The following is a 26,606-nucleotide window of genomic DNA, read 5'->3' as shown; positions in this document are numbered from 1 at the left end:
GGGCCCAGGGATTTTGAGGGCCCTGGGCCCCCCAAAGCACTGGAAGGGCCACATGTGCTGGCTGCGGGCCTGTGGCTCACTAACTGCCACACACTGCATTCCAACACTGAGAAAAGAGTGACATCAGCGCTTGAACGTGGGGAGCAGGTGAGTAAGCCGGCTACAGCGGACTTTCTATACTGAGGCACCACCTATATCTGGCTACAGGCTACCTATACTGGGCCATTACCTATACCTGGCTACCTATACTGGGGCTGGGACCACCTATACCTAGCTACCTAGGGATAAAAAAGGCACAGGGGGAACAGAGGAGGACAAAAGACACACAGGGAGAAAAAAGATGATGGGAACATGAGGTCACACAGAGGGACACAAAAGAGGCACAAACTAAGGTGAGACAGAGGGGGACAAAAGGGGCACAGGAAGAAAAGAGGGGGACAAAAGAGAACGGCTAAAGGATAAGAACGGACCTACAAGTCCCTATCTCATTTGTTAACCGGGGACTACCTGTATTTTGCTAGTATTTGGCTCCACCCACAATATGCCATGGGCATGCCCACTTTTTGCTACATCACGCTGTGCATGGCGCTTTCTTCAGTGATAGAGCCATGCACATTTTTCGCCACAGAGCACTTCACGCATGGACACGGGGTGGGGTGGCTAGTAGGTGGGCACAACAATCAGTGGGTGGGCTCAGGGAGGGGAGGCCAAGGCCTAAAGATGTGTGATGGGCCCCAAAATTTCTGACGGCAGCCCTGAGTGTGAGGGGAATTTCCCCTCTCCTCATGGCTCAGTCTGCCGTCAGTTTTGGCGTCAGTAAAGTTTGAATGTATTTTGATAACAGTAAACAAAGAGGTTGCTTCTAAAATGTATACACCAGTACTTAGCAGCACTTCCCAAACAATTCCTGTGTCAATTGAAAAAAAATATGTGAATCGATAGTATTCCTTTAACAGCAATGACTCACTATATTCGAACACATGCAACAAATAATTCTAATGTCCTACACCAGGGGTCCCCAAACTTTTTCGGCCCGGGGACCGGTAACCGTCCAAAATTTTCTCTGGGGCCCGCGGGGGTTGGGGGGGGGGGGGGTGGATATTCGCGGCGGCACAGCAAGCACAGTTGGCCCAGTATAGGGAGCTAGTATAGAGACCCAGTATAGCTAATATAGTGCCCAGTGTGCCCCAGTATAGCTAGTATAGTGCCCCAGTATAGCTAGAATAGTGCCCCATGTGCCCCAGTATAGCTAGAATAGTGCCCCATGTGCCCCAGTATAGCTAGAATAGTGCCCCATGTGCCCCAGTATAGCTAGTATAGTGCCCCATGTGCCCCAGTATAGCTAGTATAGTGCCCCATGTGCCCCAGTATAGCTAGTATAGTGCCCCAGTATAGCTAGTATAGCTAGTATAGTGCCCAGTGTGCCCCAGTATAGCTAGAATAGTGCCCCATGTGCCCCAGTATAGCTAGTATAGTGCCCCATGTGCCCCAGTATAGCTAGTATAGTGCCCCAGTATAGCTAGAATAGTGCCCCATGTGCCCCAGTATAGCTAGAATAGTGCCCCATGTGCCCCAGTATAGCTAGAATAGTGCCCCAGTATAGCTAGTATAGTGCCCCAGTATAGCTAGTATAGTGCCCCATGTGCCCCAGTATAGCTAGAATTGTGCCCCAGTATAGCTAGTATAGTGCCCCAGTATAGCTAGTATAGTGCCCCATGTGCCCCAGTATAGCTAGTATAGTGCCCCAGTATAGCTAGTATAGTGCCCAGTGTGCCCCAGTATAGCTAGAATAGTGCCCCATGTGCCCCAGTATAGCTAGTATAGTGCCCCATGTGCCCCAGTATAGCTAGTATAGTGCCCCAGTATAGCTAGAATAGTGCCCCATGTGCCCCAGTATAGCTAGAATAGTGCCCCATGTGCCCCAGTATAGCTAGAATAGTGCCCCAGTATAGCTAGTATAGTGCCCCAGTATAGCTAGTATAGTGCCCCATGTGCCCCAGTATAGCTAGAATTGTGCCCCAGTATAGCTAGTATAGTGCCCCAGTATAGCTAGTATAGTGCCCCATGTGCCCCAGTATAGCTAGTATAGTGCCCCAGTATAGCTAGAATAGTGCCCCATGTGCCCCAGTATAGCTAGAATAGTGCCCCATGTGCCCCAGTATAGCTAGAATAGTGCCCCAGTATAGCTAGAATAGTGCCCCAGTGTAGCCCCCCTATGTGACCCAGGATAACCCCCCATGTGCCCCAGTGTAGGCCACCCTCCGCCCCGCGGCCGCCGCTCCTGTTACCTTATGAGCTGGCGGCCGCTTCCTGTCACAGATTCCCGTAGCCGCTCTCCTCCGTACAGCATCTTCTATTTACAGCAGCACGTCGCATGGCTGCTGTAAGGAGGGAAGGAGGCGGGCAGCGGTTCCCATGGTAACGGCGAACGCCGCTACAGGAAGCCGCTGCCCCGCCTCCTTCCCTCCTTACAGCAGCCGCACAGGAAGCGCTGCTGTAATAGGAGATGCTATACGGAGGACAGCAGCTACGGGGAATCAGTGATAGGAAGCGGCCGCCAGCTCATAAGATGACAGGAGCGGCGGCCGCGGGGGGAGGAGGGGCGAGAGGTCAGACCCGCCGCGGCCCAGCTGGCAACTGCCCACGGACCGGCAGTGGGCCGCGGCCCGGTGGTTGGGGACCCCTGTCCTACACAGTATGCTAACTATAATATCACCCCATTGAAATGTAAATCGTTATCCCCTTGCAGGTTGCAATGGCAGTATTTCTTTCAGGATTTAGAATACCATGTCAGGAGCTAGAGCCTGTCTTCAGGATGAAGAATTATAGGAACACCCCAGAATGTAAACTCACAATTATCACAAGGGTGCCTTGCAGCTGTCTGTATTGTGTATCCTCTATTCATTGTACAGCACCATGAAAGATGATGGTGCTATATTAAGGTGGCTGAATGTATCAGTGATGTGGGGGAACAGGCACCCTTTCCATAGTTGGTCTCTAGAAAATAGTGTAGAAGATTGTCCTATACAGATGAGTGTTCACCGTCTCCCAGCCGTGAGGCACTAGTTTGTAGGTAACACGTAAGGACAAAGCAGGGCATCAAGCAAGGGTGTGAAAACCACAATGAAGTCTAGGCTTGTCTGGGTTCCTTTAGTCAGCAGTATAGGGTTTGATCTATAGCAAGTGTATCTAAATTAACCTCTTACTTCCCACAACTAAGCGGCAGTGTCAGTTTGCACAAATTATGAACCCTGACTGGTTCCCTTTAAAGTCTTCTATTACCCAACATACCTCCAGTTCTGATACCTTTAAAGCCAGCACAGTGGCGTAGGGCAGCACGGTGGCGTAGTGGTTAGCTCTCTCGCCTTGCAGCACTGGGCCCCTGGTTCGAATCCCAGCCAGGGCACTATCTGCAAAGAGTTTGTATGTTCTCTCCGTGTCTGTGTGGGTTTCCTCCGGGCACTCCGGTTTCCTCCCACATTCCCCAAAAAAAATACGGATAAGTTAATTGGCTCCCCCTAAAATTGGCCCTAGACCACATAACTTACACTACATAATATAGACACATGGCAATGGTATGGATTAGATTGTGAGCTCCTTTGAGGGACAGTTAGTTACAGGATATATATATATATATATGTACACTGTACAGCGCTGCGTAATATGTCGGCGCTATATAAATACTAAATAATAATAAAATAATAATAAAAGCCCATCTTCGGAAGCAATATATTTCTACAGGTAAAAGTCATATGACCTTAAACAGCAGCGCTGTAACAATTAATAGCAGGCTTTCTAAGTGCCATCATGTTGTTCAGACTGCAAGGTGGCAATAGGGAGACTCCACTTCCTGAGAAGAATGCAGTCTACAGTTGTAGTGATCTCTGCTGCAGGAAATGGTTGGTGATGGCTGGGGCTCCTGACCAGAACATTTAAAAAAGCGATTTGTTGAACATCATCTAATTAAGAATTTTTCTACAGGAATAAAAGAAGCTCTGCCACATGCATATGTAGAGCTAGAACTGTTTTGTGCCTGTATTTGGGTTTTATTGTAAACTTGTCCAACTATTTACTAAGATTTACAGTTTATCCATTTCCTGTTGAGAAGACCATTTGGGGCTTTTTGTCCTTCCTCCATGCTTAGTTACAGGTCTCTTCATTGGCCCACAGGATAGAGAATAACAATTACATGACTTCTAGACCGTTACAATAATGCGTTTCTTGTTTCCCCTCTCAGGTCTGATGTTCCTGGTTATCTTCATTTACCTGTTCTTCACATATCTGTGGTTGATATCTGCTGTTTACTTCAGCTGGGTCTTGCTGGACTGGAATACACCTGAAAATGGTAACACGCTACTCTTGCAAGATCATGTTATAGCGACCAACCTATCAAAAGAAAAAAAAAGACAATCACATGATGAAAATGATCTTATGCCTCACCATGATTTCTCATGTCAGAGAGATTGATGGTCTGTCTCTGCTAAGTATTCTGCTGACAAGACCAAGGCATCAAGTTGTATGGGTCATAATCTTTCAGTTCTCACTCCTTTCTTGTCACTGCATTATGTATAGTTGTAATGGGCACCAAGATAAACTCTCATACTCTCTAGTTATCCAGGTAAATTAGAACTGGGAAATCCCAGTCATATGAATAGGCCATTGACTAGAACTACTAGACAAAACCACATACTTAGTTAAAACTCAGCACTTTTGACATATTTCAAAACTATTTTAGTCATCATAGAAGTTTATAGTCAAAAAGTAATTCACTCTTATTCAATTGTTTTCTCCTATATAAAACAGAAAACAAAATATTTAGCATTGCAGGTAACATTTCCTTTAGAGGCAAAAAGAAAAAACAACAAACTGTATGTTTCTCAATGGCATAGAAAGATGATGAAAGGGAAATCAGCTCAACTAGTCACAATATGAAGTCGATTCCTCCCAAAATGAGGTTACATTTATCTTAATTATTTATTGCTGCATATAAAAGTCTGTCAGAAAGTTTAATAGCATAAATCTTGTCAGATACCATGGAGATAGGTAAATCAAGAGTCTTCCATCTGAAAGCTATAACCCTCTGAAGCAAATATTTATAAAGTTTCTAGAACAGCCGTGGAACCCCAGGGTTAGGTGCGAACAATAAAACCTGCTTTTTATCTAGTGAAAAAATAAAAGGAAAAGTTAATTAAAGGGTGCAGAAATAGGGGCCAAAGTCTCAGAGAAGAGGCTACAATGTTATTAAAATGAAATAGCTTTGTGACAATCCCACTATTGGGAGAGGAGATAGAGGCAGGAAGATGAAACGGGGCAATTGAATGAGCCTCAAATTGACACCAAAGAGGGGAGTTTGTGGCAGAGATTCAATCCAAAAGTTGGGAAATCCTGGTGGCCACATAGTAAAGCCATGTATTCGCTAAACCAATGCCTCCTGAAAGTTTATGCTTATACAAAACATTTGCTCTAATCCTGGGGGGGACAGTTATTCTAGACAAACCAGTTAAACTGTGACTTAATCTGTCTAAGTGTTTCTTTTATAATGGTGTGGGCAGGGTTCTAAAAAAATACAGCAACTTTAGAAGTAAAATCATTTTGCAAGCCAAATTTCTGCCCAACCAGCTAAGGTAGCTAATGTTATACTTAGATCAGTCATTAATATCTATTAAGTTCAGTAAACAAGGGAGGGTGTGGCGCGGCAAGCGGCGGGTAATCGGCGCAGAGCGGCGGCGATCGGAGTGCACACACAGCTAGCAAAGTGCTAGCTGCGTGTTGCAAAAAAAAATTATGCAAATCGGCCCAGCCGGGCCTGAGAAAGCCTCCTGCGCGGCTTACCCCGAACTACGTACCGCTAGGAAGGATAATGGCAAATGATGTGCGCAGCAGGGATGAGTGAAATCCACGCCCTGGCTGGGGTAACAGCTCCCAAACAGAGCGTAGATTTTAGTCATCAAGGTCAACAAGGTCAACGGTTAACAGTGACATTTTTAGTGAACAATAGTTTTTTTTGGAACACATCTTTTAGATCTATTTGTATGAAAACAAAAACACTGATGGGCCCAATCAATCCTTAAGGTGTGCACACCTTACTCCGTACTTATACAGATTGTAACTAGCATTATCAACCATTTCTTTAGAAAGAACTAGTCAATCAGCATGGACATGTGTTACATACAAATGAGCACAACTGGTTTCATTATTGTGTATAGTGTGAATCTCTTGGTGCTTCAGATCAATTAAAAACAATATTTTCCTTGGTCAGAAACTACAAAATATTGCACCAGTAATGGACATGTTTAGAAAAGCAACTTGTTTCTTACATGTGGTTTCAGAGACCTTCCATAAACCAGGTAGTTGGCTACTAAGATAGTTGGCTAGTAAGGTTGGGGGGGGAGGGGTGATTTTAATTTTCCAATGGTCAGTGACACCACTAATGTACCCATGTATAACTCCAACTGTCATCATTTAATTATTTTTTTCCGGTAAAGGGGGAAGACGCAGTGAATGGGTGCGGAACTGGTCTATCTGGAAACATTTTCAGGAATACTTTCCAATACAGGTACAATAAAACAGCTCTATAGCTCTCAGAATTCAGAATTCTCAGGCTTAGTCTGCACTATACAGTATCTGCTGCTTGGTCCATCAAATTATAGAGCAATAAGAGCAGTCCGAACCAAGTCTGACTCAAAACAGACAATTTGCAGACTGCACCGATTGGGCCACTTCATGTGTATGTTACGGGGCTGAAGGATGGTGGGGCTGTGCTCTCCAGTTTTCAATAATTTAACAAATTAAAACAATCAAAGGTTCCACCTGGCACATAAAATGGGCGAGAGAACCAATCAATATAGCTACATCAGTATGGAGTGCAAAGTAATATGGCACCATCCAACAACTGAGCAATGTGTATAGATACTGTAGTAAATCATTATTAAGGTGACCAGCATCCAGCATTCCGGTTCTTGAAGCAAGCTTGGGGGAGTATAGCATGTGCACACTTACAGATAGCAACTACAGTAGCTATAAGGTATGCTTTTTGAAGAACATGCTTCTAATATACTGTATTCCAGCTCCTAGATAAAGTTTCAATTGATTGAGCACTGAATAAGCATAACATACCTAAAGAAGGGAACCCCCATCATGTTTTAATTTGATTATTTTATACAGAAAAAGATAAACAAATCAGAACTGCAAAATAGTTATATTAAAGCGGTATAAAAGCCTGACATAATATTCAATAAAAACATGTTTTCCTACTTTTTATATGCCATACGGTTATCATATTTGCATTTGTGCATAAGTATTATTATTCATTTAGAAATTACAAGTTCCCAAAAGTACAGTTTTTTGCTTTGAGAGCTGCCTTTGCATTTTATTCACAACTGGTTTTATTCATCTTGTATTGAAAGCAGAAATGCTTTGAGTTTCTGTCTGTGTCCAGGAGCTTCTGCACTGTCACAGAATGTGTCACATTCCTCGCTTGATACAATTAAGTAAACACAATATAACATTATCTCCACTTCGGATGCGTCCAGCTTTCACTGCACTGAACTTTCAAGCCCTGTGTTTAACTAATAGAATGCTGTTTTAGTAAAAAAAATGGTGGTAGTATATAATATGTTGTAAATAATTTTTTAGAGAAGAAATGCTGGGTTTCATTCCGCTTTAAATGACAAATGCACAGCTTGCATATACAATATAGTATTAGTTAACACATTAGGCTACTTTCACACATCATGCATCACATCGCAGTACACTTCCCCACTGCTGTGTCCATTAGTCTTTATGGCCACAATACTCACAGTGAAATGCGATGTGACAGAAGTGGTCACAATGAGTCAGAGACGAAACAGACTCTGCAGTGTGTAGCCGCGTGGTATGAGCAATTCTGTGTGTCAGGAGCTTGCATTGGGTCTATGGCCTCAATTCATCAAGACTTATCGAATCGGTTACCGACAGCTCGGTAAAATACAGAATTTGATAAGTTGATTTCAGGATTCATCAAAGTTAGCTACAGCTGTTAGCGAGCATTCGGTAATTATTCGGTAATAATACGGTATGCGTTCGTTAATGATTCGATAAAACAGAAGAAAGTGCAATTCATGAAAATGAAAGTGGGCGTGGTTTAGCATTAAATTTAGGATTAGTTATCTCCTTCACAGCTCTGTCGTTATTCCTGTCAGATCATTGCTGACAGAGAAGATGGAGCCATTTGAAGTGGTTATGTATCAGCTGAGAGTGATTCAAAGGCGCAGAAGGGCAAGAATAAGGTCTAGAACCATATCAATCTGCAAGAGAATGGATTTATTTGCTATACCAGGACATAAGCATTTCTCTTGAATCATCTTGTAAGAGAACACAGGCAGTGGCAGGGTTAACTAAATTGCTAGCTGCACTACATTTTTCCAAAAAGGCTCCTATCAAGCCGTAGCTGGCGAAATTGTGGGATTGTCCCAAGCCACTTCCAGAATCCTGGTCCAGGTGTTAAGCCCAATTCGGAATGTTGCTACGAGGTGTTCAAAGGACTGCCTTTTTACCCACAATTCCACAGGAATCTTATGGCCTTGTGTTAAATTACCGCTGTAAAACAGAAATATCGACACGTTACCGAATGGTTACCGCACTGTTATCGATATTTTATCGAATTCACACCAAATGAGGAAAAACTTTGATGAATACAAGTAGAAATCGATACACTTCGAATACGGTAATTTAACGAACTGGAAAAAGTTATCGCAAAGACAATGATGAATCGAGGCTTATGTGTCTATTTAGATTCTTGCAGTGGTGGTGCGGCGCGCATGCACATAAGGGGAAATATAGTGCTGTACTTCTTGTCCAGCAGGGGGCACGCTGCTGTTTGGGTCAGGAGGGGGGGGGGGGGTGGAGCTATGCATATTACCCTGTTAGCACACTTTGCCGCAGGGTAATATGCATGGGGAATGGTGTGGTGTGATCGTCCTGTCCCCAGTTCCCCTGCCTCAGGACGATTGCACCATATGTTGAATTAGCCTCATGGTGCATGAGGATGCTGAAGCTATTTTGTTCTCAATGTTTTTCCATGCTGCTGCCTGAAACTTACATTGTTTTCACATTTGCCCCAAAGGGTCTGGTTTTCGATGGCACAGTGCAGACATGGTCCTTTTAGAGCACTCTTTCTTGTATAGTCCACAGCAAAAAGTTAAAATATTGCTGACAAGCTAAAAGTTAGTATCCCTGCATACCGTGACATTCCTCTATCATAATTCCATCTCATGACCTTTGACATTAACAGTAAACTGCCAATTTTAATAACCTTTAATTCAGGAATCCCCTATTCTATGGCACACAATTTTAAATTTTAAAATATGTGCAAAACAGACAAATAAGAAGTACTTTTTTTCCAGAGTAAAAAGAGCCATAAATTACTTTTCTCCTATGTTGCTGTCACTTACAGTAGGTAGTAGAAATCTGACAGAAGCGACAGGTTTTGGACTAGTCCATCTCTTCATAGGGGACTCTCAGCAAGGCTTTTATTCTTTATAAAGATATTCCATAGAAATAATTTAAACAATGATGCTGGCCAGCTTCCCTGCTCGCTACACAGTTTTTTTGGCAGTTAGACAGAGCAATTGCCATTCACATAGTGCTTTTCAAAATAGATAAATCTCTGAGAATCCCCCATGAAGAGATGGACTAGTGCAAAACCTGTCACTTATGTCAGATTTCTACTCCCTACTGTAAGTGACAGCAACATAGGAGAAAACTAATTTATGGCTCATTTTACTCTGGAAAAAATGTACTTCTTATTTGTCTGTTTTTGCACATATTTTAAATTTTAAAATTTTGTGCCATAGTGCCCCTTGAATAGGGGATTCCTCAATTAAAGGTTATTAAAATTGGCAGTTTACTGTTAATGTCAAAGGTCATGAGATGGAATTATGATAGAGGAATGTCACGTTATGCAGGGATACTAACTTTTAGCTTGTCAGCAATATTTTAACTTTTTGCTGTGGACTATACAAGAAAGAGTGCTCTAAAAGGACCATGTCTGCACTGTGCCATCGAAAACCAGACCATTTGGGGCAAATGTGAAAACAATGTAAGTTTCAGGCATGTACTTCTTATTTGTATATGTTTGCACATATTTAAAATTTTAAAATTTTTCGCCATAGTTTCCCTTTAAGTCTTTCAAAAGCAACAGCAATGAGAGTGCACAACAAAGCTTTTAAGTGAACTTTAAATGAGGATAAAAAATAATTACCTGGGGCTTCTACCGGCCCCCTGCAGACGTCCTGTGCCTGCGCCAGCACAAACTGATCTTCCGGTCCCCCATAGTGAGCTAGTTTTGTTTCTAGCCAGTCATGCTCACGTCGCCATTGCCATCCTGCACATACGCAGTACGAGAAAATCTCATACTGCGCATGCACAGGACAGTTACAGGAGCGGGATTGAGGATGCACATGGCCAGGGCCATGCAGGCGCAATGGCCACCGGTCCTTCTGTACTGCTGAACTGACCGGCCGCTTTGTCCTCCTGACTCAGTCGCTATTAGTACTACTCTGCGTTCACTCTGCCCGGGTCACTGGATGCATCTAATTTTTGGGGCAGCACTATTACACTGTGGTACTACTACCAGTGAGTTGCCATGGTCCTTCTGTGCTGCTGAACTGACCGGCCGCTTTGACCTCCTGACTCAGTCACTACTAAAGTCTGCGTTCACACTGCCCAGGTCCACTGACAACTCTGCTGTTATGTCATTGCTAATCGCTGTAAAAAAAAACAACCCAAAAATTACAAAAACCTCTCTGGGTCTTTTTGGGGTCAGTCAGTCAGCCACTCATCCTCTTCCAGTGGTACCATCACCGCCAAGTGCCATTGGGACTCACCTTCACCTCTGCAGGGGCGGCGCCAGGGGGGTGCAAGGGGGTGCTCGAGCACCCCCTAGAATTGTCCAAGCACCTCCAAAGCACCCCCTGGAGTGAACTGACTTCAGGCGTCTAAAAGACGCCAAGTCAGTTCACACAGCGGCAGCCCGGAGCAGCAGGCAGGGCTACGGTAAGATGGCCGCCCGGAGCCCTGTTCTGCAGACTTCGAGTCTGCAGTGCATGGCTTCGGGCGGCCATTTTCCCGTAGCCCTGCTCTCTGCATGCAGGCAGGAAGTCTCGTCGTGACGTCGGGAAGGAAGAGGATCGTGGGCGCGCGGGCGCTGCGCGCCACAATGAGGTCGGGACTCGGGACAGGAGGTCGGGAAAGAAGGTCTTCTGGCTGTAGGTGAGTAAATGGGTTTTTCTTTTCTTTTTCAGGTGATGCTGATTGTGCATATTGGGGTCATATCTGCTACGGATTGTGCATATTGGGGTCATATCTGCTACGGATTGTGCATATTGGGGTCATATCTGCTACCGATTGTGCATATTGGGGTCATATCTGCTACGGATTGTGCATATTGGGGTCATATCTGCTACCGATTGTGCATATTGGGGTCATATCTGCTACCGATTGTGCATATTGGGGTCATATCTGCTACCGATTGTGCATATTGGGGTCATATCTGCTACCGATTGTGCATATTGGGGTCATATCTGCTACCGATTGTGCATATTGGGGTCATATCTGCTACGGATTGTGCATATTGGGGTCATATCTGCTACGGATTGTGCATATTGGGGTCATATCTGCTACCGATTGTGCATATTGGGGTCATTTCTGCTACCGATTGTGCATATTGGGGTCATTTCTGCTACCGATTGTGCATATTGGGGTCATTTCTGCTACCGATTGTGCATATTGGGGTCATTTCTGCTACCGATTGTGCATATTGGGGTCATTTCTGCTACCGATTGTGCATATTGGGGTCATATCTGCTACCGATTGTGCATATTGGGGTCATATCTGCTACCGATTGTGCATATTGGGGTCATATCTGCTACCGATTGTGCATATTGGGGTCATATCTGCTACCGATTGTGCATATTGGGGCCATATCTGCTACCGATTGTGCATATTGGGGCCATATCTGATAACGATTGTGCATATTGGGACCATATCTGCCACCGATTGTGCATATTGGGACCATATCTGCCACCGATTGTGCATATTGGGACCATATCTGCCACCGATTGTGCATATTGGGACCATATCTGCCACCGATTGTGCATATTGGGACCATATCTGCCACCGATTGTGCATATTGGGACCATATCTGCCACCGATTGTGCATATTGGGACCATATCTGCCACCGATTGTGCATATTGGGACCATATCTGCTACCGATTGTGCATATTGGGACCATATCTGCTACCGATTGTGCATATTGGGACCATATCTGCTACCGATTGTGCATATTGGGACCATATCTGCTACCGATTGTGCATATTGGGACCATATCTGCTACCGATTGTGCATATTGGGACCATATCTGCTACCGATTGTGCATATTGGGGCCATATCTGCTACCGATTGTGCATATTGGGGCCATATCTGCTACCGATTGTGCATATTGGGGTCATATCTGCTACGGATTGTGCATATTGGGGTCATATCTGCTACGGATTGTGCATATTGGGGTCATATCTGCTACCGATTGTGCATATTGGGGTCATTTCTGCTACCGATTGTGCATATTGGGGTCATTTCTGCTACCGATTGTGCATATTGGGGTCATTTCTGCTACCGATTGTGCATATTGGGGTCATTTCTGCTACCGATTGTGCATATTGGGGTCATTTCTGCTACCGATTGTGCATATTGGGGTCATTTCTGCTACCGATTGTGCATATTGGGGTCATATCTGCTACCGATTGTGCATATTGGGGTCATATCTGCTACCGATTGTGCATATTGGGGTCATATCTGCTACCGATTGTGCATATTGGGGCCATATCTGATAACGATTGTGCATATTGGGGCCATATCTGATAACGATTGTGCATATTGGGACCATATCTGCCACCGATTGTGCATATTGGGACCATATCTGCCACCGATTGTGCATATTGGGACCATATCTGCCACCGATTGTGCATATTGGGACCATATCTGCCACCGATTGTGCATATTGGGACCATATCTGCCACCGATTGTGCATATTGGGACCATATCTGCTACCGATTGTGCATATTGGGACCATATCTGCTACCGATTGTGCATATTGGGACCATATCTGCTACCGATTGTGCATATTGGGACCATATCTGCTACCGATTGTGCATATTGGGACCATATCTGCTACCGATTGTGCATATTGGGACCATATCTGCTACCGATTGTGCATATTGGGACCATATCTGCTACCGATTGTGCATATTGGGGCCATATCTGCTACCGATTGTGCATATTGGGGTCATATCTGCTACGGATTGTGCATATTGGGGTCATATCTGCTACGGATTGTGCATATTGGGGTCATATCTGCTACCGATTGTGCATATTGGGGTCATTTCTGCTACCGATTGTGCATATTGGGGTCATTTCTGCTACCGATTGTGCATATTGGGGTCATTTCTGCTACCGATTGTGCATATTGGGGTCATTTCTGCTACCGATTGTGCATATTGGGGTCATATCTGCTACCGATTGTGCATATTGGGGTCATATCTGCTACCGATTGTGCATATTGGGGTCATATCTGCTACCGATTGTGCATATTGGGGCCATATCTGATAACGATTGTGCATATTGGGGCCATATCTGATAACGATTGTGCATATTGGGACCATATCTGCCACCGATTGTGCATATTGGGACCATATCTGCCACCGATTGTGCATATTGGGACCATATCTGCCACCGATTGTGCATATTGGGACCATATCTGCCACCGATTGTGCATATTGGGACCATATCTGCCACCGATTGTGCATATTGGGACCATATCTGCCACCGATTGTGCATATTGGGACCATATCTGCTACCGATTGTGCATATTGGGACCATATCTGCTACCGATTGTGCATATTGGGACCATATCTGCTACCGATTGTGCATATTGGGACCATATCTGCTACCGATTGTGCATATTGGGACCATATCTGCTACCGATTGTGCATATTGGGACCATATCTGCTACCGATTGTGCATATTGGGACCATATCTGCTACCGATTGTGCATATTGGGACCATATCTGCTACCGATTGTGCATATTGGGGCCATATCTGCTACCGATTGTGCATATTGGGGCCATATCTGCTACCGATTGTGCATATTGGGGCCATATCTGCTACCGATTGTGCATATTGGGGCCATATCTGCTACCGATTGTGCATATTGGGGTCATATCTGCTACCGATTGTGCATATTGGAGCCATATCTGATAACGATTGTGCATATTGGGGTCATTGGACGTGTTTTTGTTAAAATCTGCTCACATTACGTGTATTTTCTTGAGAAAACCTGCACAATTATGTGAATTTTCTGGGAAAAGGGTCACCAAAACTTGGGCCCTCTGTCTTTGCGTTGCACTTTTAAAGGGAACCCGAGGTGAGAATAATATTGAGGCTGCCATATTTATCTCCCTTTAAGCAATACCAGTTGCCTGGCTGCCGTGCTGGTCCTCTGCCTCTTATTCTTTCAACCATAGACCCTGAACAAGCATGCAGCAGGTCAGGGGTTTCTGACAATATTGTCAGAACTGACAAGATTAGCTGCATGGCTTGTTTCTGGTGTAATTCAGTTCACTACTACAGCCAAATAGATCAGCAGGGCTGCCAGGCAACTAGTATTGTTTAAAAGGAAATAAATATGGCAGCCACCATATCACTCTCACCCTGGGTTCACTTTAAATTACAGTTAGCCCCGCCCTCATCCAGTCATGACCACGCCCATTTTTCCGCCGCGGCGCGCTCAGCGCGCCGCAGGTTGTAGCCACGCCCATTTTTTGCCGCGGCGCGCTTTGCGCGCCGCAGGTCATCAGCTCCCCCGGAAATTGGTCCAGCACCTGCATAGCACCCCCTAAAAAAATTTCCTGGAGCCGCCACTGCACCTCTGTGATTGCTTAACGTGTATTTCCCTGTTTAAAACCACTTATTAACAATTAATAGCCCCATTTAAAGTGTTGATTTTACTTTAAAATCCATTTTCTCAAAAACAAAAAATTATTTTTAGATTTTTTTTTTGTCTAAGTTGATAATTGATAATCCATGCAATTTGGGGGATTGTAGCATAGCTTTGCTATTAACGTTATAAGAAAATCCGGATCCGGTCGTGGATCCAGCCGTGATTGCGCCATTCACGTGGACGCATATCGAAATCCGGAACTAAGCTCGCCGGAGGTGGATTTTTTTCCAGCAACAGACGTGGTTGCCGAATTTGTGGATCGGGACATCCGAGCACCACTGACGAAGTGCTGTAGTGGATCCTTTTGGCAGGGCTGACTTGGAGGCATAGGTACAACGAGGGCAGAATAAGGTACCCACAGAGCCGATCGGAATCGTGGCTTGTGGCTGCTAGCGGAATGGCGGCCTTGTCAGAGGACTGTTGTATCTGTTTATGTAAAAAAAAAGAAAATATTGAATACTAACAATTTTTTATTCATGTTATGTAATCTGTATGCGTTGATTCATTCATTAATAAAAGCTGTGGCCTTTGTATTCCAAGCAGGTGTCATAGTCTTGTTTTTAACGGGGGAATGGGGTTACCTATGGGTCCTATCCAGGTCAAAAAAGCCCCAGAGCACAAGACCTGGAAGGATGAAAGGTGACCCCAAGTAGCCAGGATAAGTCAGTTGGGGCCAAGGTGACAAACAAAGGTGGGCAGGGGACTGCTAGCCTTTATTAATACAAGTGAGGGGGCAGAGGAACTTCTTTTTGTGTTGTGAGGAGAGCAGCAAACACCCTCCCTCCCTTCATACCGGCAATGGAAAAAGCTTGTGAATTTGGTGGTGGTGGTGGGGTGGGGTGGGGTGGGGTGGGGAGGGTGTTGCTTTTTGTCACAGCAGCAACAGGGCGGGTCCTTTTGGCATTACCGACTTGGAGGCATAGGTACAATAAGGTACCCACAGAGCCGATACGAATCGCTAGCGGAATGGCGGCCTTGTCAGAGGACTCTTTAACGAAAACCGTTGTATCTGTTTATGTAAAAAAGAAGAAAATATTGAATACTAACAATTTTTTATTCATGTTATGTAATCTGTATGCGTTGATTAATTTGTTAAGAAAATCTGTGGCCTTTGCATTCCAAGCAGGTGTTACAGTCTTGTTTTTAACGGGGGAATGGGGTTACCTATGGGTCCTATCCAGGTCATGTACATGTTGATCTACCGTATTCCTCTTTTTGATGGTATACCAACTTTTTCACGCAGAACCTTTGTGACTTCCTAACTTGTTCTTTCTTATCATTTTTGCAGCTTGTCAAGACTCATAACCTTGTTCCAGGGCGTAATTACATTATTGGCTCGCATCCACACGGAATTCTATGTATTGGGGCGTTTTGTAACTTTGTCACAGAATCTACTGGCTTCTCCCAGAAATTCCCTGGAATTCGTCCTCATTTGGCAACACTTGCAGGACTCTTTCGATTGCCCATATTGCGTGAATATTTGATGAGTGGAGGTGGGTTATATGACAGCAAATAAAGCGACACAGTGCAGATACAAAATGTGGTGAAGCAAGCAGCAGCTCCAAATCTGACTTTAGCATTAGGAATATTCTATAAAGGGAAATACCACTTTCATTACAGAATTGCCATTAATGAAAAGATAAATTGGTAAATTCTAACAATAATGATCAATTTCCAATTGGTGTCTAAGAAACAATGAGAAAAACAAGTTTACAATTAAATACGTCTAATTATTGTTGAGGTCTGGACATATTTTCTTTTATTTCCTGTATCCGTTGCATGCTGCTACAAAACATTTATTTTAATCCCTTAGGAGTACCTTTTAAAGGGAAAAACTGTGATCATGTGACAGCTCAGTGAGCTTTAACTTCCTGTAACTCCCCAGACTAAGAAATGCAGGCAGGGTGTCACATGATAGTGATGTAGTTACCAGTTCACACACATGGACTCTAAAAGTGGTAGGCATGTCCCAAACCACCACAAGGGCAAATGGTCATCAGATGTCCATTGCAAAAAAACCTAGGTGACCATATTGCTGGAATGTGTTTTCTCTTTAAGTAATGTGGAACAGTAGCAAGAAGTTGAAAAAAATGGACTGTGTTGCCAGGGGAGCTTTTAGGCATAGGCAGTACAGGCCATTGCCTGTAGTGCCATTGGTCCTGGGGTGCCATGTTGCTGGATTAAGCCCTGCCCCCAAATGAAGCCCTGCCTCGGACTAAGCCCCGCCCCATGGGCGTTCTATTTCTTGCTTCTGCTGCATCTACTTAGCGGAAGTTGCAGACAGCTGCCAACTCTGTGCTTCTTTTTTCATTGTGCATCCTTCTTTCCCCTGTTGTGCCTCCTTCTGTCTCCTTGTGCCTCCTTCTGTCTCCTTGTACCTCCTTCAGTCCCTTGTGCCATGTCTGACCCCCTGTTTGTCCTTCTGTCTCCCTTTGTACCTCCTTCTATCTCCATGTGCCTCCTTCAGTCCCCCTGTGCCACCTCTGCCTCCTTCTGTGTCCCTTTGTGCCTCCTTCTGTCTCCCTGTGCCTCCTAACATCCCCTTTGCCTTTCTTTGTCTCCTTGTGCTACCTCTGCCCCCTGTTCCTCCTTCAGTCCCACTCTGCCTCCTTCTGTCCTCCTGTGCCTCCTTCTGTCTCCCTTTGTGCCTCCTTCTGTCTCCATGTGCCTCTTCAGTCCTCATGTGCCACCTCTGTGGGGGGGGGGGGGGGGGAGAGGGGAGCCCTGCCTATGCGTATTTTCTGGTGAAGCACTGCAGCATTTACATGTATTTTCTGGTGAAACGCTGCCACAATAAGTATAATTTCCAGTGAAACGCTGCTGCATTACGATTATTTTCTGGTGAAACATTGTCGCATTACGACTGTTTTCTGGTGAAACGCTGCCGCATTACGATTATTTTCTAGTGAAACGGTGCCGCATTACGATTATTTTCTAGTGAATAGCTGCCGCATTACGATTATTTTTATGGGGGGCACCACCGGGGGGGGGCTGCACCACAGGATTTCTCGCCTGGAGTGACAAAATGGCTAGAGGCGCCCCTGTGTGTTAAGATATGATAAAATCTGTACCTCCCTGTCTTTTCATAGGCTTGTGCCCAGTGAATCAAAAGGCCATTGGATACACTCTGTCACAGAAGGGCCGTGGCAATGCAGTGGTCATTGTAGTAGGTGGAGCAGCTGAAGCCTTGTTCAGCCATCAGGGAGCGACAACTATAATTCTGAACAGGAGACGTGGCTTTGTGCGATTGGCATTAGAACATGGGTCAGTAATATCTTACACCATTGCTATATCTTAAAGTTCTTTTTCTCATTCAGTATGACCCCCGCTAGAGATGAACAAATTTGTCCAAATCAGATTTGCAAAGTAGACTTTGAGAATCCCCTATGAGGAGATGGACTAATCCAAAACCTGTTGGCAAGAGGTTTAGAGCTGTCAGATTATAATACTTACTGTAAGTAACAGCTACACAGAAAGTAAAAAAAATTACTGTGCATTTACTCTGAGACAAGTGTATGTATGTGTACATATGTATTTTAAATGTTAGTGTTTGTCATCATAGTGCTCCTTTAACTTAAATATTTGCCTGCAAAGACAGTTTGGTAGTTTTTGTGCAATGGGAGGGACTTCCAGAGGAGAGGAGAGATCTATGAGAAATGCCGTATATGTGAGTGCAAGGAGGTTATTTTAGTGGAGATAATGTACTTGGGGACCAAGAGGGTGTAAAGTCTGCAAGACCTGTAAAATAAAGTTTGGAGCGAGGCCAAGCACCTCAGTGGGTACGTTGGCTAACGGACTCCCAATAGTTAGGCCCTTTGAAAGAACACTACAAGACAAGTTCAAGGGTTTCAGATTGTTATCTGATTTCCCATTTAATATGCTGGTTCTTTATAGTCTAAAAAGTGCTTGATCATTTCAGTTAATGATTATTGACATGAGGTGATTTGTGTCTATTTCTGATTTTCCATACCTGTCAGCTAATATTTTTTGCTAAAGACTGCAGAAACATACATATCTATCTGACATGTCCTAAGTCACTCACTATCTAGTTTCAGTCAGCTAATTTAGTAAGATAGAGAGAGAAATAAACTTTAGAATCATTAATTCCCCTTATCTAATTTCTAGTGTAGAGAGGAACAGATTTCTGCCTATTTCTTACTATAACAGAAATCTAAGAGAACCTGTCTTGATATACTAAGAAGAATCTATAACCAAATATAACTATAATCTAAGGTATATTAATGCAACCCTCACAAGGGTTAATGGCTACACATGGGGACCGGGGGAGTTATTGGCTGCACTTTGTGGCCAGGAGGGGTTAATGGCTGCAATACTTTATGCAGTGCCGCCATTAACCCATCCTGATCCCAAGTGCAGCCATTAACTCCTCCTGATTCCCAAGTGCAGCCATTAACTTTGCTGGATAGACTTATATTTGAGTCACAAACAAATTCCAACTTAAGAAAGTCAAATATTGGGGTAAACTTATACATGAGATTGAGTTACATTTAATAATGTACAATACATATTTTCTGGGGCTATAAGTGATTTAAATGTTCTTATAAAGAAAAAAAAGTCTATTTACATTATATGTTCATAATGGTGTAGTCATTGTAGATCATTTGTTACATTTATGCAGGGCAGATCTTGTCCCCTCTTACTCCTTTGGTGAAATTGACCTGTACCAACAAATCCATTTCTCTGAGGGTAGTTTCCTGCGAGCAGCACAATGTAAAATACAGAAATGTATTGGATTTGCTCCATGCTTTTTCTATGGTCGTGGATTCACATCACCTGATTCCAAGGGCTTCATCCCTTACTCACGTCCAATTACTACTGTCGGTAAGCATTCACATCATCAGCTTCTTTATCAGAAAAGCTAACAATGTTACTGCTCTGCTCTAATGTTTGTCTTAACCATTCCAGCTTTATTAGATATTAATACTACTGATATCACACAAGTAGCTGTGTGACACAGGTGACATAGAAAGCTGCAGAGATGGAACAACTAACAAGGCTGGATTCCACTTGTGCAAAGGCGCTTCTAGAGACCAGCTGACTAGCTAATTGCCTAGAGAGTCAGATTTATGGCAGGTGCTTTGAGGGGAAAAAAGTTTATTTTTCCTGTCCTTAGAGACTGAAAACTTAGGGAACGGAGATAAAAAGTTCTAATGAAAGACTTTGCTGCTCAGCCTCAAATAAGGAATCTACAAACCTTTTGTCTACAACACTTTGTATGGCATTCCCTAATGTTAGTGTTATCTCGAGATCTAGAGTGTGTCTCCTGTCCTGCCCGCCCCTCCTTATGACTTGAAAAGAAGAGAGTAGGATGGTGTCTGTGTGCATTCCAGAACGGACTATCCAGGAGGAAGGAGGGAGATTTTCCCCCAGGCTGCTGGTACAATATATAAGGCAATGTGAAGCACTAGGCTGGTTGAGGGAAATAAATGTACAATTTGATGGGAAGCTAGTAAATGTACACAGCATGATGCAGAAGAGAGGCTTGCCTCCTACAGTGTTCTTAGAAAAAAAAAACTCTGTCTGCTTTCTCATCATTGTAAAGACTGCATGTGGTCAGCTAGATAAGGTATTACACAGGTTGAAAAGTTTTCGACAGTCCCTAGACTCCATGTGGCTGCTGCAGCCTTGTGTGAGAGACAGGCAGGACAGGAGTCACATTACAGGCAAGTCGCCTCTGTGTTATGTGGCTGCAATACAGATAAGTTCTCTGCTCCATGTCAGGCTATTCTCAGTCTCTCTCCACTACTCCTCTCTCCCTCATTCACCTTTGTTTCCCCCCTTCCCCTAGTGCTGGCTGTCTTTCCCTCCTCTCAAATCAAATCAAATCAAAGATAGCTTTATTGGCATGACCAAGATTAATTACAGGTATTGCCAAAGGAAGGGGAAAAGGGGGACATGGAAGGGGGGTGGGGTAGGGGGACAATGGCTAAGCAGCATGTGGACATTTTTTAGGTTTACAGTTCCGTTATGCTCCTCTCAGTCTGTGGCATGCTGTGACATAGGCCTCGATTCATAAAAGTGCTGTCGGGAAGGTAACGTCGAGCGGGGAAACACCGCTGTCGGTATTTCCGCCTTCAGGGTGTTAATTCTTAAAAATTTTGCTACTTGTGACAGGCGTGCGGAGATATTCCGCTGTAGGCAGGCGTTAGGCTGTCGGGAGACATGCGGAAACAGGAGAAGCAGGCGGAATCCCTCCGTGCGGTGTTCTCTCTGCAGCTGCTTGGGAGGTCTGTCCCATTCACTGCACTGTATTCCGCACGCTTCTCGCCACATCAGAGGTAGCGGTAATACCCGTCCGCATACCGCTACCTCTAATCTTTATGAATTGACATTTGTTACTTTTGCTATGATAATCACCGCACAAGGCGGTGATTGATCACTCTGCTCGCGAATGTCGGCTTTTTATGCGGAAAAAGCCTTTATGAATACAGAATTTGCTGTGTGGTCGGTAAAGTGAGCAGTTTTCAGCATTTCCGAATGCGGGAATGCTTTATGAATCGAGGCCATAGTGTGCAGCGGTTGTCACTGTGGATTCCTCTTCTCCCAGTAGGATATATGTTTTTCTCTCATCTTCTAATGTGAGAAGGTCTGGGACAGTGTTGCCAACCGTCCGTAAAAGGACGGGCAGTCCGTACTTATTACACTAAAATATCCCCTGTCCGTAGTGTCCGTCCTTTTAAGACAGACATCCGTCAAAACAGGCACTTGTCGCCGCGATTCTTACTGCGCATGTGCACATCACGGCAAAGCCAGCCAGCCAGGCTTGTCCCCGGGCGGCTGAGCTAGGAAATTTACAGGCTTCAGCTTCCTCCTTTGTCCCGCCCTTCCTCCAATCAGTTGACTCCTTAATTCAGGCAGCTCTCTCCAGCCAATGAAGAAGAGAGGCTGCCCAGCAAGCCCGCCCACACACAATCCCCTTCCAGACTGCTACTGACTGCAGGAGGTTCACTCGTAATTCGTCCTCCTCTTCTAGTTTCTCCCCAGGCAGCAGGTATTCATGGCACACTATAAATGTCAGTGGGTAACGAGTTGCAGCCACATGCAGTGCAGCCCAGCTGGGGGGAGACACAGCAGGAGAGGGGATTCGAGCTCTGCACGGTTTGTTCACTTTGGTGAGGAGAGGAGAATCGAGCAGTGCACAGCATGCTTGCCTCACAGACAGCCTGTCACTCCCCTGCACTGCTTATCTCTCCTCTACTGCGGATTCCCAACTGAAGGTGAAAATAGTGCAGAGCTTAAATCATCTCTCCTGCTGTGTCTGTGTCCCCCATACCTCTCCCCAGCTGGAATCTGCATGTGGCTGGCAACTAATCTTACCAGTCACAGTGCTCCCCCTTCTACAATGATTGTAAGCACACTGCTGGAGGGACTTGAGTATCATAATTTTGTTTGTGTGTGTTTTAAGAGGATGATCTCTGGTGTCATCTTGTGGTCTGTTCAGGTGCCCCCATGTTGCTTGAACTGCAGTTCAAAGCATTTCCAGTGATGTTCTGCACCCTTGACCAGCTGCTGCAATAATGCATGCTGGGAGATGTGGTCCATAAATGTGACTATATGTCCTGGCTGGGTTTGTGCCCACATTAATGGACTACATCTCACAGCATGAATTGCGGCGGCTGGTGACACACAATATCATTGCAGCTGCTTTGAACTGCAGTCATGTGGCACATACAGTCCATATAAGAAATAAAATATGGCTTTATATTCTGTAAAATCCTGCAGAAGAGGTCAGCACTATATAATGCATAATAATAATATGGCAGGACATTATACAATGACTGTGGTAGGATTAGATTGTGAGCTCCTCTGTGGACAGTCAGTGACAGGACTATGTACTCTGCAATGTGCTGCAGAAGATGTCAGTGCTATATAATGCATACTAATAATATGGTAGGGCATTAGACTATGACTATGGTAGGATTAGAGTGTGAGCTCCTCTGTGGACAGTCAGTGACAGGACTATCTACTCTGTAAAGTGCTGCAGAAGATGTCAGTGCTACATAAATACATAATGATAATATGGTATGACATTAGACTATGACTATGGTACTGATTAGGTTGTGAACTCCTCTGAGGACAGTCAGTGACATGACTATGTACTCTGTAAAGTGCTGCAGAAGATGTCAGTGCTATATAAATACATAATAATAATATGGTAGGACATTAGACTATGACTATGGTAGGATTAGAGTGTGAGCTCCTCTGTGGACAGTCAGTGACAGGACTATCTACTCTGTAAAGTGCTGCAGAAGATGTCAGTGCTACATAAATACATAATGATAATATGGTATGACATTAGACTATGACTATGGTACTGATTAGGTTGTGAACTCCTCTGAGGACAGTCAGTGACCTAACTATGTACTGTAAAGTGCCGCTGAAGATGTCAGTGCTATATAAATACTAAAAAAAAGTAAAACTGCCCACAGCTTACCCCATCCACAATTCTACTTAAAAGCGTGCTTCTGACTCCGCCCCCTGTCCGTCCAAAATGTTGTATGTCCTGCTTTTTTGGGCCTTTTGTCCGTCAAAAATCAGAAATTAGGTTGGCAACCCTGGTCTGGAAATAGTTCCAACAATTTCTTAAAGTAAGTGCCCCTGGTTGCAGTATATTTGGGGCAGTGCAGCAGGAAGTGGCTTTAATCCTCAAGGGTTTTCTGCTCACAGTGTTGGCATAGTCTCTCCTCCCTGGGTTTGTACGTCTGTCTGTGTCTCCCAGACTCTATTTTGAGGTTGTGAGCACTCAATCTGTAGACACTCAGGATTTTCCTCTCTTGAGAGTTTTGGAGCTTTTCCAGGTATGGGGCCATTTTATATTCTCTTTGTAGAGACTGGTATATGGTTAGCTTTTGTGACTGTTTTATTTCACGCCTCCATTTTTCAACATAGTCCTCTTTCCTCTTGGCTGTGGTGTGTTTCATCTGCCTCTCTCTGGATAGTGTAATTGTTAAGGGCTCTGCCTTTGGCACAGGCAACCTGGGTTCAAATCTCTGCTTCTTCCTACTCAGTAAGCCAGCACCTATTTAGTAGGAGACCTTGGGCAAGAATCCCTAACACTGCTACTGCCTACTGAGCAAGTCAGTACTGAGTCTGCCCAGGAGAAAAGTAATTATAAATGTTCCTTGTTACTCTCTACTTTGCCCCCCCCCCCCCCCAATCTTACCCTTACAATTGAATCACCCAATCTTATTATTAGTAACCCTAGCCTATAGCTGTCAATACATGCATTCATTTTTACAGACAGATTCTTTCAAAATGATCGAATATGGCGATTATCAACCACCACATCCATCAGAATTTCAATCAATCCATGGCAAAAATGTACCAAAAGTACAATCAAGCAGTACATTTTTACAATTGGACACAGTGGTATAGAGGCAGTAGATCGTCGGCTCGTAGTATTGCACTGAACCACTACTGTAATACGATTATTTTCTGGTGAAAAGCTGGCGCATTGCAAATATTTTCATGGAGAGGGCGGGGGGCACAGGTTTCCTTGCCTGGAGTGACAAAATGGCCAGAGGAGCCCCTGCACTTGTGAATAACTGCTAAGCCAATATTACTGCTGCTGCCACTCAAACCATCAAAACTTTTGGTGTTTTTTTGCATGGACTGTAAACTCATTAATTACAAATTATTAATCCACTAATTGCCAACTAAAAATGACAATGAGAAAAATCATGATATACTGTATAATCCACTAAGTCTGTACAATAAATGACCTATGTAGATCTAATGTTCATATAAGATATCTAAAAGTTTAATGAGAAAAAAAGGTATCCTGCTTGCTCAAATCTGTTGTACTCCACTAACCGCAAATTCTGAGGTAAACTTTCAACTAAAAAAAAAAAAGAATTTTAGGGCAGCAAAAAAAAAAATTAAAAAATGTTAGGGCAGCAAAAACACTCCTAAAACACTCCTAAAATACTCCTAAAATATGTTTACTAGTGTCGGTCTGGTTCCTTTCCACCAGTATGTTCCAGCTTCTTGACAAAACAAAAATATTCTTCATCAGTATATCAGCAGAAAAATAAACAGCCTGTCTCAATGCCTGTTTATGGCACAGAGTTCCCTTCATACTATAGTGAACACTATAATCGATGCCATGCTTCTCTCATTATTATTTTTCCTTAGCTCTCTGTTCATTAGTACACTGTACTTTCTAATATTCTGAAGGAGGTAAAGAGGCGCCCTAAGGAGTATAAAATAATTAAAAACACTAAAAATAAGAGATTGATGTGGCTTACCTCATAGAAGGCAACTCACTTTGAGTAGAAGTATTTAATAATAAGCACAGGCAACGTGTTTTGTGGGATCTAGCCCACTTCCTCAGACAAAATAAAGTGCCGCTGCAGTCAAATAGCCACATTCGGGGCACCGAATGCTGCTATTTGACTGCAGCGGCACTTTATTTGGCCTGAGGAAGTGGGCTAGATCCCACGAAACGTGTTGTCTGTGCCTATTATTAAATACTTCTACTCAAAATGAGTTGTCGTCTGTGAGGTAAGCCACCTCAATCTCTTTTTTTTTAGTGTTTTTAATTCTTTTATACTCCATTGGGCACCTCTTTACCTCCTTCTGTGCCATACTCCCCTCCACGGTTCAGTGAAGGGAGTTCCATACACCTAACCTGTGGTGGAATTCCACCACCTCACAGTTCTAGAGTGCATGAGATTCTTCATCAAGAGAGCGACCACCTCCAGTATTGCTGGCATACCTGAGTGGAGTCAGGTATAAGACACTCCAACTGCCTTAAGTGGTCGGTTGCCCCATGTGCAACCCACCTTTGTAAGTATTCCCTTTTTGAACACTTCTATATATCCCTCTACCAGTGACATGCTGCACAATTTGGGCTCCGGTTGTCTTTGTGTTTTTTTTCCCAGTACCCTATACTCCTAGTATTCTGTTCATTTTGTTGTTTGATAAATATTTTCTCATTTTACTCTGTAAATGTTTAAGCCCTCTCTTTTTACTAAATTACTGTAAGGGCTTATTTTTGGGGGATGTATTATTTTTGGGGAATCTAGTTTGCGGGTCATATTTCAACTGGAAAGGGTGGTGGCAGATATCTGTGTGTGAATGGACAAGGGTGACCAAGTTGGCTAATATTGCCCAAGTGGTACTCTTAACTGGCTGGTGCTAGATAGTCGACAGTGTGTTACAATAGAAGAGCTATGTTCAGGGTGTGACGAAGAGAACAACCATTATATTCATCTCTTGTAATCCTGTCAGCAAGTTTTTTCAAACACTCTCACTTTCATAGAACTATTTAGCTTTTTTAAAAAATATTTAGACCAAAAACAAACAAACATTTAAACATTGAAACAGTTCTGAGTGTGGGAGCCACTTCTCTGTTGTCAAGGCACCAGCAGTATCACTTCAAATGATTAGATACTTAAAGTCTCACTCCTACCATCATCCATCTGTTTTCTGTGTGTGGAACAAATGTGAGGGCATGTTTCCTGTGTGTATACAACCCATCAGTAGGAAGGCAACAGAAATATGGTGACTGAAGTCCATTGCTGGAGACACTTATAGATTATATTATTC

The 26,606-nt window shown here is 43.9% G+C and overlaps 1 protein-coding gene and 1 long non-coding RNA gene across 3 annotated transcripts in view; one reads left to right on the top strand and one right to left on the bottom strand.

The window, feature by feature from the left end:
* The window catches only part of LOC137527171 (diacylglycerol O-acyltransferase 2-like), a 102,151-nt gene that overhangs the window by 22,482 nt on the left and 53,063 nt on the right, over positions 1-26,606 (top strand). For both annotated transcript variants that reach the window (XM_068247645.1, XM_068247644.1), the window contains exons 3-7: positions 4,238-4,345; positions 6,486-6,556; positions 16,324-16,528; positions 18,125-18,299; positions 19,675-19,877. In XM_068247645.1, the coding sequence (XP_068103746.1) occupies positions 4,238-4,345; positions 6,486-6,556; positions 16,324-16,528; positions 18,125-18,299; positions 19,675-19,877 (762 nt within the window). The remainder of the gene's footprint in view (positions 1-4,237; positions 4,346-6,485; positions 6,557-16,323; positions 16,529-18,124; positions 18,300-19,674; positions 19,878-26,606) is intronic.
* Positions 4,038-26,606, bottom strand: part of LOC137527173 (uncharacterized) — a 29,749-nt gene continuing 7,180 nt past the window's right edge. The window contains exons 2-3 of the long non-coding RNA XR_011023157.1: positions 15,395-15,461; positions 4,038-4,386 (exon numbers count right to left, since the gene is read on the bottom strand). This is a non-coding gene — a long non-coding RNA (uncharacterized lncRNA). The remainder of the gene's footprint in view (positions 4,387-15,394; positions 15,462-26,606) is intronic.

This window comes from Hyperolius riggenbachi, chromosome 8 (genome assembly GCF_040937935.1).
Source record: "Hyperolius riggenbachi isolate aHypRig1 chromosome 8, aHypRig1.pri, whole genome shotgun sequence".
NCBI lineage: Eukaryota > Metazoa > Chordata > Amphibia > Anura > Hyperoliidae > Hyperolius > Hyperolius riggenbachi.
The sequence above is the reverse complement of the archived record's forward strand: the minus strand, read 5'-3'. Positions and strand labels throughout refer to the sequence as shown.